The following is a 13,580-nucleotide window of genomic DNA, read 5'->3' on the forward strand; positions in this document are numbered from 1 at the left end:
AGATACACCCATACACATAGATACACCAACACATACACATACACCCATACACATATATACACCAACACACATAGATACACCCACACAGAAACAGACACGCCATCACACACATACACACATATATACACCAACACACACACATACACCCATACACATATATACACCAACACACACACATACACCCATACACATATATACACCAACACACACACATACACCCATACACATATATACACCAACACACACACATACACCCATACACATATATACACCAACACACACAGATACACCCACACAGAAACAGACACGCCATCACACACATATACACCCACACAGAAACAGACACGCCAACACACACATACACCCATACACATATATACACCAACACACACACATACACCCATACACATATATACACCAACACACACACATACACCCATACACATATATACACCAACACACACACATACACCCACACAGAAACAGACACGCCAACACACACATACACCCATACACATATATACACCAACACACACACATACACCCATAACATATATACACCAACACACACACATACACCCATACACATATATACACCAACACACACACATATACCCATACACATATATACACCAACACACACAGATACACTCACACAGAAACAGACACAGCAACACACACATATACACCCACACAGAAACATACACAGCAACACACAGAGATACACCCACACACAGAGACAGATACACCCACACACAGAGACAGATACATCAACACACACAGAGACATCAACACACACAGATACACAAACACACATATATACACCAACACACACAGATACACCCATACACATAGATACACCAACACACACAGGCCAACACACAGATACACCAACACGCATAGACACATCAACACACACATATACACCAACACACACAGATATACCAAGACACCCATATAAACTAACACACACAGATACACCAACACGCACACACACACACACCAACACACACAAATACACCCACACACATATACACCAACACACATAAATACACCAACACACATAGACACATCCACACACACTGATACACCAATACACACAGATACACACACATAGAGACAGATACACCCACACACACAGACACACCAACACACAGATATACACCCATACACATATATACACCAATACACACAGATACACCAACAAAAAGAGACATACCTACATACACAGATACACCAACACACACAAACACATTAACACACCCACATATACACCGATACACCCACACGCAGATACACACACACCAACATATACAGATACACCAACACACACAAACACATCAACACACCCAAATATACACCGATACACCCACACGCAGAGACACACACACTAACACACATAGATACACCAACACACACACATATATTCACCCACATACAGACACACCAACACACACAGATACATCAACATACACAGACACATCAACACACACACATACACCAACACACACAGATAAACCAACATACACAGATACATCAACATACACAGACACACCAACACACACAGATACACCAACACACACATACACACCAAGACACACATACACCCACACACAGAGAGATACACACACACACACACACACACACAGAGATATATACACACACACATAGATACACCCACACACAGACACAACCATACACACACACACACACACACACAACCATACACACACATACATATATATATACCCACATAGACACACACACACACACACACACACACACACACACACACACACACACACACACATATATATATATATATATATATATATATATATATATATATATATATATAATAAAATGACATCATTGCAACGTTGAGAGATAAATTACAGAGTAAATTTTTGTGGTAGGCAATAAAGTACACATACAAAGTAACAATATAAAATAATTAATCTGTTCATAGATACACCCACACACATAGAGACATCTGTTCATAGATACACCCACACACATAGAGACATCTGTTCAAAGTGAATAAAATATAAAGACCCATGATGTGATACAGTTTTAATGTCAGACAAATTGTATTTCATGTAAATTGATACACGTCTTGTGAATTTAAACGCCATATCATCACAATCAATCCAACATTAAGTATCCCATTTCGTAGACAACCAGAAGATTACTGGATCAGGAATCTAGGTACTGCATTTTCATATGGATGCAGTGATAATGTATATGGTGTAGGAAATTTAACTAGTCCACAAGGAAATAACGTGAATGTGATGGGATTCTTTCCAAATACTCAAAGAGGGAAACGCAGTCATGGATATCGTTCATATAAAAGAACAAGTATAAATGATGTCATGTTTTATTCACTTTTTCCTTACGTCAACAGACAATTAGTTCCACATCTTATTCACACAAAACTACTCTGTTCCATTGAGTTTTACATACATTATTTGAAGAAGCCACGGCCAGTCTATACTTGGAATTTTCAACACCTGAATACAGACTGAACTCCATGACTATGGATGTTGCCAATCACAGGCTCTTTAAACCAACACGGTTCATGAGTGATATTATTTTCGAATCATGCCGCCAGTTCCTTAAGCTCAAATTTAAAAACAAAGGAATAGATGCCCTCAACATAAGCAACATTCTTCGCCATAAAAGAGTTCAGTCGTGTATTCCTACTTATTTCAAGTTCAAGTCTACATCCTGTATTTCCTACATATATACTTCTACTATTGCATCCAAACTTTTTAATTATAATTTTTTTTAGAGTGCATAGATATAGACCATCTTATACTTAATCCACCTATCTGTTCTTCTTCTTTCAACTATAGTCCAGTTGAACATGTCATTTCTGGTGATGTTGATATTGTTGAAAATTAGGACCTCAAATCACTTGTTCTAAAAGGTCCTAAATACAGAGAACCTCCGTCTTTTATTTGGCGACAAATTTTAATCTCTATTATGAATTCTGTCGAAGATTATGCCAGATGATGAGCTAAATATGAAAAAGAATATTGATACATTGTCAGAATGGATTTAAGGTGTAAGGGGTATATTGAAATCGCATTAGTCACATCAAAACAAAAGTACGTACCATTTATCCTTCTGTGTTTAGTAAACCAGAAGTGATAAAAGAATTAGATAGCTTACACGAGGAATATGTTTTGGTTCCAGCTGATAAAGTTTACAATAACATTGTATTTGTTTGTAAGGCTCATTATTACAACTGTATGTTAAGCTACTTGCATTAATTCCACTTTCAGTAATCGTACTTATACTCCAACTGCCCTTTCAAAAGATGACAGTCTTCAAACCCATGCTCCAGTTTAGACACATTTAATATCTCTATCAATGGGTTGGATGAATATAAGTTACCATACTTATACTGGATTCCAAACCTTCATAAAAACCCTTACAAACAAAGATACATTGCTGAATCCAGTAAGTGTTCTACCAAGCCTCTATCTTAGCATCTCACGAAAACATTAACAGCTGTGAAGGAGAAACTTCAAACGTACAGTGCCACTACATTAAGAGCATATATAAGTCCCGGAAGATAAAATAAGTGAACATAGAAATGTATGCGGTCGCGGGCATTTCAAAGTTTACCTTCTTCACAAACATTATAAGGACAATGTTGTATAAAAAAAAAAAAGAGCAGAAAAATATTTCATTCAAAAGCATTACTTTCGGGTTGTCTTTCATTATTTTTATTTCGAGATACATATGAAAACGTGAAGGTAACAAACAGCGATCAATTCGATGACATATATAGAAATATATATCTATGTAAAACAATTGCAATGAACTCTTAGATAAACATAACTGCCCAAAGTGAAAAATCAAGAAATATTCAATATAAAGCAGATAAAAATGCTTTATTTTGCTACCAACTTCCGTCCTTGACAAGGGTTGAACTCATGACCTGCAGAACTAAATCCTAGCAGCGTGTGACTACTGCGCTAGATCGATCAAGTCAAAAAACCTGCTTTCGGTTACGATAGAATTCTCGTCATACTGTCGCTTGCTACAGAATCTTATGAGAATGGAAATGGGACACAGATACTTGACGTAAATCTAAGATGATCATATAATACAGATACTTTATTTGAAATATTTCATATAAAGCACAACGATCGTGCTTTCAACCCTATGCGTTCAATCCTGAGCGGATTTTCACTGATACAAGTCCATTGTATAAGTTTAGGATCTGATATCTTCAAACTTTAAAGGAGGGTTCCGTTCAAGGTAACTTTCCTTTATGGTTTCAAATATTTCATTCTTGAACACTATTGCAGAAGGCTTAGCATTAGTTTGGATGTCTTCATGTTCCAACTCATCTACAATGGATAAAAATACGTTGATAATTTCACACGAGCAATGTTATCGTGCAATGTAATGGATCATATGAACATGGATACATTTATATGAGATATATTTCTCATTCCCTACATGGAAAGTTATTCTTTATCATTGAAACAATATAATCATTAGAACATCAGATAATGCTATAACCTACGATAGGATAACGTTTCCTCTTCGTGATGTTTGTCAAAATGCGAGTTCTGATTGTTCTTGTGCCTCTGACCATCTTTGCCGAGGGTCCCGTCACATGAGTCCTGGCTTTTGCTAACATTGCTTCTCATCACCCTCGCTTTATTGTTTTTCTCAGGTCGAAATATAACAATATAAATCTTTGTTAGGAAAAGACAAGCAAGAAACACGGTTGCATGGATGAACAGAGAAACACAAAGAGAGATAACTCGCACTGCGGCTGTTCCTGAGAAAGCATACAATGGAACAAATGCCAACCAGATGACAGATGAGGTAAATGAACAATACATGATTTCTCGAGAATCGTTCATTCCTTCTGGGAGTTTTCTTGTTTTGATGGCGAAGACTAAACATACAATCATGAGCATAAAAGGCCAGAAAAGCAGAAGAAAGTAACTGAAATCACTGGAATCTTTACACGCTCGGTGCCCGATGGGCTGCTGTGCTAAAGCATCATAACTTATATCATGTGCAGGAGTGTCTACAATCATCCAAAATATTATGGCAAGAAGTTGCACCGCTGACAAGACAAGGGATAGTAACAGTGCCGTCTTCATTGTACATATGTAAGGTCGGAGCACATGTTGTCCCTTAAGCGCTCTCTGTTTTATCCCTGCTCTCACATCGAAAGCTCTTTTATAAACAATTAACTTCGACAGAACTGAAGAATAAGCCAAAGTATAACTCATACCGATAAATAAACGAGCTAGTGCACAAGACCCGGAAGTAGGTTTACTTAGTAATACAAAAGGCGATGAGTAAGACAGAAGAATGCTAAACAGCAAGACAATGCTTGTTTCAAAGCCAGTGGCTTTCAGTAGAGGGGTGTTTCTGGTTTTGACGACTACAACAGATACTGCCACACACAATAGAAACCCGAGTATACACAACACTAAAATAGCAATAGAAAATGGATTGTCGTACGTAAAATACGAAACAGTTATTCGTATACATTCATTTCGGTCTACATTTGAGGTGAATCCAATAGGGCAATTTACACACACGTAACTATTCGACGAATTAGCAATGGCTCCTGCAGGGCAAGGAGTGCACTCCCAACAACATTTTTCGGTTATTCTTTTTATATAACCTTTCCAACAGGAGGCGGAACATGAAGAAATTTCCCCGTATGCACTCTGTACGTTCAGCATCAATTCATTTTCTAAAACTGTATAAAACATTTGAATAGAAATTCAGGCATTATAGTTATGTATTCAATGTATTGATAAAAATATTTTTTAAAAAATGAAAACGACACTGAATGTATTGTATAAATAAGGATGTCTTACATTTTCCAATGTCGATCCATTCATAACTGTCATCTTTTCTTAAGTACTGTAGAATACTGTATCGAGCCGGACCCTCTACTCCATCCACAAAATGAAATGTACTGTTGAAAGGATCTGTTAATGCAGTAAAACAACAGGAACACTAAAAATGTATGATTTCATCTGCTGTAAAAAAAAAAATATATATCATTCGAATTGTGTGTTTGTCTTTGATATTCTTGACAACAGAATAATATATTTTCGTGGATAAGTCTTGGAAATTGCAAAATCGTTTACTAGTTATCTTGACGATCAAATTATGCTCAAACGGTAACGGTAAACTAAAGATTTAACTTTAAGACAGATGTGTTGATTTCAGCTGTTCCACCTTCACCTTCTAATAATCATGTAGCAACATTACATTGCATTATGCATAAACTGCATATGATGTTTATGTCTCCGATCTGATTCAATACGCGAAAACATGTTCTGTGTATGATTAATTTTGAAATCGACGCCGATGATGCTACAGGGGCTTCAATAAATTCGTTTTAAGTCAGCATTTTGCAAATTCTCTGGCCGTTATAATGATCTTAGGAATTATCAAAATCGTACGACATTTTTCATAGCAGTTGCAAGACGGTTCTTTACGTCTGAGTGTGATGATCAGTTATTCTGTTTACTTGGTCATTATATAGTTTCCCGACCATAATGAGATGCTTGCTCCTTCATGCTAGGCACCTGATTCTACTCTGGTGTTTGTTATGGTCCGTGTTTCCTCTGCTCTTAATTTCGTGTTCTGTATAGGGTTTATGAGATTCATCACTATGTGTTACCTCCAGCATTTTCATAACTCAATTATCAATTTGAAAATTCTCAACCACAAAATACATATCGATTCCTTTGAATACAGTTTACCAGTCGCTGTAGCGAAGTGAATAGTGTGCTCCCTTTGTAACCGGGAAGTCACAATATACTCTGGCAAGAATAAGAACTCCCACTGATTCCGGTTTTGAACCCCCTACACGAGTTAAACTTTGAACATTGCACATATAGCTGAAATCGTTTTCATATTGTGTGGAATTTTCGAATAATAAACAAACACATACATTTTATTTAGAAGAAAGCATACCTTCGTGAATGATGTATTAAACGATATTTATACGTTGTTATATTGATTTTAGGAGTCAGCTCTTTTTTCATTACAAGTCAACAATAAACTTTAAGTTTAATACCTTAACGTAGTGCATTCTTCATTTTCAGTAAAATATTTTCATTTGGAAGAAATGTGCATGTATTGTTCTTATCAAAGAATTATCTTTAACTAGTTTAGACATCACACATGCCTGTAGAAGTATATATCAGCATTAACTGAGTTCCTAGTATCGGGATATTTGAAATTGAAATATACAAATTCAAATACGGTTAATAATTTTCATAGACATTATGAAAATTTCAATAAATTCATTTCAATGATATTTGAATATATTGCTTTCATTTTGATACTTGGTCGATTTAAATGCAAACGAGGAAATCGAATTACCGATTATCATCAACTACACCCTAAACTCAGGAAATCATTATGAATTTGTAATGTTTCAGACATGTTGATATGAAGAATACAAATTGCAATACAAATTTATGTGGGTTGTTTGCATCATGTAATATTTTTCAATATACAGTTCTTCAGTTATTCACTAACGCTAGAAAATGAAAAGTAGTGTACACATCAAATCCACCAAAAATTATCCACTATGAACATTCAAATCCCCCCTTCATTTTTACCTTTAACTCTCTCGAGGTATTCTGTCATTAGGTCACCGGTAAAGTTTTCTTTCATCTTCTTACATACACCCGTTAGATTCTGACACATCTCCGAATGCATATTCAACAATGCGTTACCAAATGCGTAAACGGCATCCCTCATGTTGCTGACATATGGAAAATCTTGATAATATAGCAAGTGACGGCTTTACTAAGTAAAAGGTACCGAGATACATTCATCAATGCTCAAAAATATTTAAAATCCAGAACCAATTTTTATTTTGATAACAGTCATGAATGTTTAGTCCGTATTGAAATATTCGTAACTCTCTAGTTAATAAATTTATGTGTACGATAACTTTAATCAGTTAGCCACTTTCTGTAGCTTTCATAGATAAAATTCATTGTCATTTTTCAGAGAACTATATACATCCCATATATATATATATATATATATATATATATATATATATATATATATAACTTGAATATATATTAGCACAATATATCAAAACTCCACAGATTAGTATGGAGGTCGCTCAATAACAACCGCTACAATGTCACAAGTCTTACCTTATATAAATACATGTATATACAATGTAGGGCGTTAAGTCAGTAAGAACAGGAAGGTTTCCATTTTGATTTTAAAGTTAAATCATAATATTACTGAACATGTGATGATTGCATGAATGTCAGTTACCTGTGTCGTTAAGGCGTCCACAGGATTCTGATGAACAGTTTGGGAAATATTGATTTAAGTAGTCCTCATACCAAGGATTTGGATTTGTTTGAATCGTTTGGCGGCTGCAATTAGAGACACAAACTAATGAAGTAAAAGCAAAGTACCAAACAGATTACCTGAATTCGGATGACATGCAGACTGGTTTGTCTCAAGACCTGTTAAACTCGTAAAGGTGGAGAGCGCACCTGGGTGATGATTACCTCGTATTTGGAATTGTTGTAAATTGGCATACTTACTGTGTCAGATCCAAAAAACAAATAAGGGGGTGGGGGTTGCGATCATAATTTGTACCTTTGTCGCATAGCGGTGGGAGATGGGTATTGAGGTTCCGAAAACAGCAAAACAGACTTTTTTCTTAAAGATTTTCAACCTAATGGGGATGCAACCCCATACCCCTTTCACTTATGACATTTGTTGAAATGAAAGTTTTTATTCGTAAACTAATTTTTATACCAAGAGACCTAGAGCTGATTAGTTTTCCAACGCCTACAAAGTGATAACTATATTCTAATGTAGACATCAAGTGTGAGGATTTTTAAACAAATATGTATAACTCTACAATAGGAGTGCGATTGTCATTGAGATTACGAAATCAAATAATTTATTTGATATTTCACGATGACGATTTCTTTTTATATTTACCATAGCCGCCAAAGAATAGATTATCCCTCTTACTTATTGATGTACTGGGAAAATCCAGGATATTCCAATGTTTCTAATGTTAATCCGAGTGTTCCGCTCATGACATCCTCTAATCCTTTTGGTGGATCTCGTCCTGTTATACCATCACTTCCGATCCAGATGATGTCTTCCAGATGTATGTGATGAACGTGGCGGATTATTCTGTACGCATTCTGATACAACATGAACAGGACCACCACTATTTTCCCTATAAGATAAGCATTGTTTACTGTACCTACCAGAACATTTTGTAAAAGTTCAATGCGCTTTAGTCAAATACCTTGAAGTTCCGCTTTAATCAAATACCTTGAACTTACATACACATGTATCCTTTTATTGGTTTTAATCATAATCACCTTCCAAATTTTTTCTTGATTTTAATTCATTCACAATTCCCATGATCTCTACGTCCTTAATATTTTCCGAAATCTGCTTCTCATAACCAATGCATATATTTCCCAGCGAAGCAAAGGTTTTAATGTCCCTGTACCCATAACTGCCATAGCTCGAATCTTCATATAGTATATTCACATACTGCCATCCAAAATATCTGAAGAAGCAAAGACCATAGACATTTCAAAATTATGAAACTCCAAAGTAGAGATTAACATAATAGGAATGCTTACAGTCTGAGAGTTTGAAAGGCGTCTTTCATATTCAAACAAGTGTTAACTTAATATCCTGAAATATTACCCTAATATGGTCACAACTACCGAATTCGGTATTGTAGTGAGATATTATCTGGACGTTTGCTGAAGGCGGATAATAAACACACGTACAAATTCTACTTTTAAAAACAATTATGTGTCAGTTAGAATCAGTCATCAAGACGGCAGAGCATGAAAGTGAGAACTTGCATCTTGGAATGAGAACAGACGTAGTCAAATAAAAAAGGTATTGTCAATCGGTAGTAATAATTACTAGATTGGTAAGGAGTTACCAAATACTTTGCCAGATTTGCATTCAAAATGGCATTACTTAACAACTATGAGTTCATCCATGGACCATTGAGAAGCATACCTATGTATTTTGCTTTATGTCAAGCTACTGACAAACAAGTTGATGGTACAGGGGTTTCAACAGTCTCGTATAAAGTCAGCATTTCGCAAATTCTATGGTCTTTATAACGATCTAGTTTGCCAATACAACCTATCATTGGGTCAAATGCTGTCTGATGTGTTTCATACTGATTGTTAGACAGTTCGTGGCACACCGATTTTGACTACAGATAACTGTTTACCTGATCAAGATATAGAGCTCACGGCGGATGTGACCGGTTGACAGGGGATGCTTACTCCCCCTAGGCACCTGATCCCACCTCTGGTGTTCCAAGGGGTCCGTGTTTGCCCAACTATCTATTTTGTATTGCATGTGGGATTTATGAGATCGATCACTGTTCGTTATCTTTACCCTTTATTCATGCATTCTGCAGTGTGTTTTGATTTTCTTTGGTGCAACTTGTGTTAATATCTCTTATCCAATTAGATATCTAGAAAGCTATTTCAAATGAATTGATGAATTTGTTTCACCTCATATGATATTAAACTAAAACTGTTACATCATATGAGTGAAAAATTCTTGGGGGGCGTTGAACAACATACAATATATGTTAATGAACTGCAGAAAAAGGTTTCCAGATCGAAAATCATTGCAGCGCTGAAATTAATAGCCCGTCATGCCACCCAACGTTCAAGGTAGCAAATGTCTATCCATACTAAAGTGATATTATGAATAGTTTGCATATTATTTTAAAAATTAGCCAAATTGCATTGCTTTCCCATCAGTTAATATGGCAAGATACAGCATTCATTCCTTGTAATCAAACATCGCAAACTATAGTAGAAAATTTATCATGTTTTGGTCAATACCTGAGCAGCTGAACAATTCCTTTAGCCTGGTGAGTGTCAGACGGGACTGTTCTTTTGAAATACTTATATTTCTTTCTGTCATTGAGAATGGACGATGTGGCAGAAGCACTTATCTGGTATTAAAACATGAAAAAATGAAAGACAAAATTCATTTTTTTTTTTTTACTTAAAATCATAATCCAAGTACAAAAATATTTAAAGTTTAATCTATATCATGTATGTATGGGGATGGGTGTTGATTGATTCCCGTTGGTTTACTTGATTCGTTCATTATTTTCATTACAAAATGAATCGAAATGATTACGTTATAAGTGTCAATTTCAGAAGCGATTTCAAAAACCCAAATGATTCATGGTGTATTTATATCATTTACAAATCCGGTACTGTGTATATAATGGAGTATACAAATGTGATTATATTACCTTTAGTAGAGAATTATTTCTATAGTTCACATGAACCTTTAATATTGCCCTACCTGCGGCATTTGGAAAAGATCGAATAAACTGGCCACAATCCGGGTTTCTTTACTTGTTACTGGACCAATCACTCCAATAACCCTTCTGGATAGAAATGGAGTACAAGTGATGTTATCAAGTTCTCCGTGCTGTGTATAGTAACTCTGTTCTTGTAACTCGAGAGAGTGATGCAAAGAGGGATTAATGATGTAGCAAGTGTCGTAGGCAATCAGACCCAACGAGATCCGAGACTTTGTCAAGAAACCGTTAACTTCCTTTAGGGCGAAAATTGCTGCGTCCAATAAATGTATTCCTACATCTTGATCAATTGTAATACCACACTTATCGCCATCGGGAAAATGAACAGGAAAAAGTCCACCCAACATAAAGTCCCCTGGGATGTGTACATATCTCTGTCCACTTGAATTACAAAACGCATATCCAAGTAATGTTACTAGACAAAACGTAAGACATCCGAACGAAATCGCCATTTTATCAAATATAGGTGGGTTTGTTTTACAATACACTGCTTTGCTTCCTGAACATATTTGTTATTTATTATGATACCTTGTGTTATTGATTTAAGTCATTCATAAAGGAGGAAAATGTGAAATATTTCCATCATGAAAAGGTATTTTGATCCGTTTTACACAAATATTTCCTTTTCTTCCGGGATACATTATCCACCTCTAGAATGTATATGTGCAACGAACATTGAAGGTTTTTTCGTTATTGTTTGCGAGTTTTTAGGTAGAGTGAGTTTATCAGCACATGTTTTTAATTCTATTCATACGACCGCCTCAGACATTCTGTTTGCTTAGATTTTGATGGGACTTCTGAACATTATCGAAACACATTTATCGTATTTGACATATGAATGTAGAATTCAATACAAATGATATAGAACTCTAAAGATATCATGTAGGACATCTCAGATGAAAATATGAAGACAACGAACAATTATCAATCCCATAAACCTAAGAAAGAGTAGGGCAAACCTGGACCACTGGACACACCAGAAGTGGAATAATATGTCTAGGAGTAAGCATATTCTGTTGATCGACAACTCCCTCCGTGATCCCTATATCTTGATCAGGTAAACGGAGTAACCCGTAGTCAAAATCACTATGTGAAGAACGGCCTAACAATCAATATGAAACACGAAAGACAGTATTCCACATAATGACATTTGGTTTTGCACATTAGATCATTTTAACGACCACCGATATTGCAAAATGCTGACATTCAGCGAGACAGTTGAATCCCCTATAATATCAATTTATTTGCGCGTAACGTACCTCAAATTTGAAATTTATCCCACGTGGAATATATGTCGAATCAGTTGGGAGACAAAATAATATGTTGGTAATACAGAATATCGCTACATGTACATGTGGAAGTTGACAGTGGATAAAAATGAGTTGTGACGATCCTGTCTATATCAATGTTATGAACAATTCGAATGAAAAACATTTACGTACATCCGTTTCTCTCCAGGCCCGTACCCAGACTTTTTCAATGGGGGGTGCATAAGTTTACGGCAAGTGGTTTGGGGGCCGCTTAAGGCCACCAAGCGGGTCCAGGGCGAAGCCCCCCAGAAGCAGAAGCGAAATAGAGAAAAATAAGGGTAAAAATGCTCTATCCTGGATGCAATTTTTGCTTTTTATTTACTTATTTAATACTCATAAATATGAAAGGGGAAACATACTGAAATTGGTCATATGTAAGGAAATGCTGGTCAATAATGTGTTCTTGTCTAATGAAAGTTATTTATTAATTATATGAAGTTGGACTTTCAGTTTTGCTTTTATTTGCTTAATATCCCTTAGCAGGTACCAATGATCACTTCTTCTTTAAATTCATTCACAAAGCCAAGATGCAAAATATGAAGTAAAACATGTATACATGTTAACATTTTTATTCAAACTTTGTTTCAAGAAATGGTAATGAAAGGTGAACAAAACTTCAAACTACAACACAGTACTAAGTCGAAAAAATAAAAGAAGATTTTAGTCATAAATTACAGACAGCATTTATAAAGGGCACTGCTAGAAGTTCTTAAGGCAAAAAAAAATTGCGTGTCCAGTTATCATGGTTATATGCAAAAAAAAGAGTTGGTAAGTTGAAAGTTTTTTTTTAATTTCTATGTCCCAACATTTGATCCCTGGGTCGGAAAGTTTTATTGATTTCTATATGTACATATGTCCAGCTAAACTGTGATGAG

At 35.6% G+C, this 13,580-nt stretch overlaps 1 protein-coding gene across 4 annotated transcripts in view; it reads right to left on the minus strand.

Annotated features, from left to right (window-relative positions):
* Positions 1-12,108, minus strand: part of LOC125664027 (metabotropic glutamate receptor 3-like) — a 55,431-nt gene extending 43,323 nt beyond the window's left edge. For 2 of the 4 annotated variants that reach the window (XM_056152718.1, XM_056152719.1), the window contains exons 1-5: positions 11,377-12,108; positions 10,902-11,014; positions 9,390-9,583; positions 9,028-9,241; positions 8,311-8,414 (exon numbers count right to left, since the gene is read on the minus strand). In XM_056152718.1, the coding sequence (XP_056008693.1) occupies positions 8,311-8,414; positions 9,028-9,241; positions 9,390-9,583; positions 10,902-11,014; positions 11,377-11,847 (1,096 nt within the window). In that variant the 5' untranslated portion in view covers positions 11,848-12,108. Of the gene's footprint in view, positions 1-4,107; positions 4,365-4,539; positions 5,747-5,867; positions 5,982-7,631; positions 7,794-8,310; positions 8,415-9,027; positions 9,242-9,389; positions 9,584-10,901; positions 11,015-11,376 lie in introns of those variants that run through there. The other 2 variants (XM_056152716.1, XM_048896513.2) reach the window with 2 other exon arrangements.
* Between the last annotated feature and the right edge of the window lie 1,472 nt (positions 12,109-13,580).

This window comes from Ostrea edulis, chromosome 1, assembly GCF_947568905.1.
Source record: "Ostrea edulis chromosome 1, xbOstEdul1.1, whole genome shotgun sequence".
NCBI classification, from domain to species: domain Eukaryota; kingdom Metazoa; phylum Mollusca; class Bivalvia; order Ostreida; family Ostreidae; genus Ostrea; species Ostrea edulis.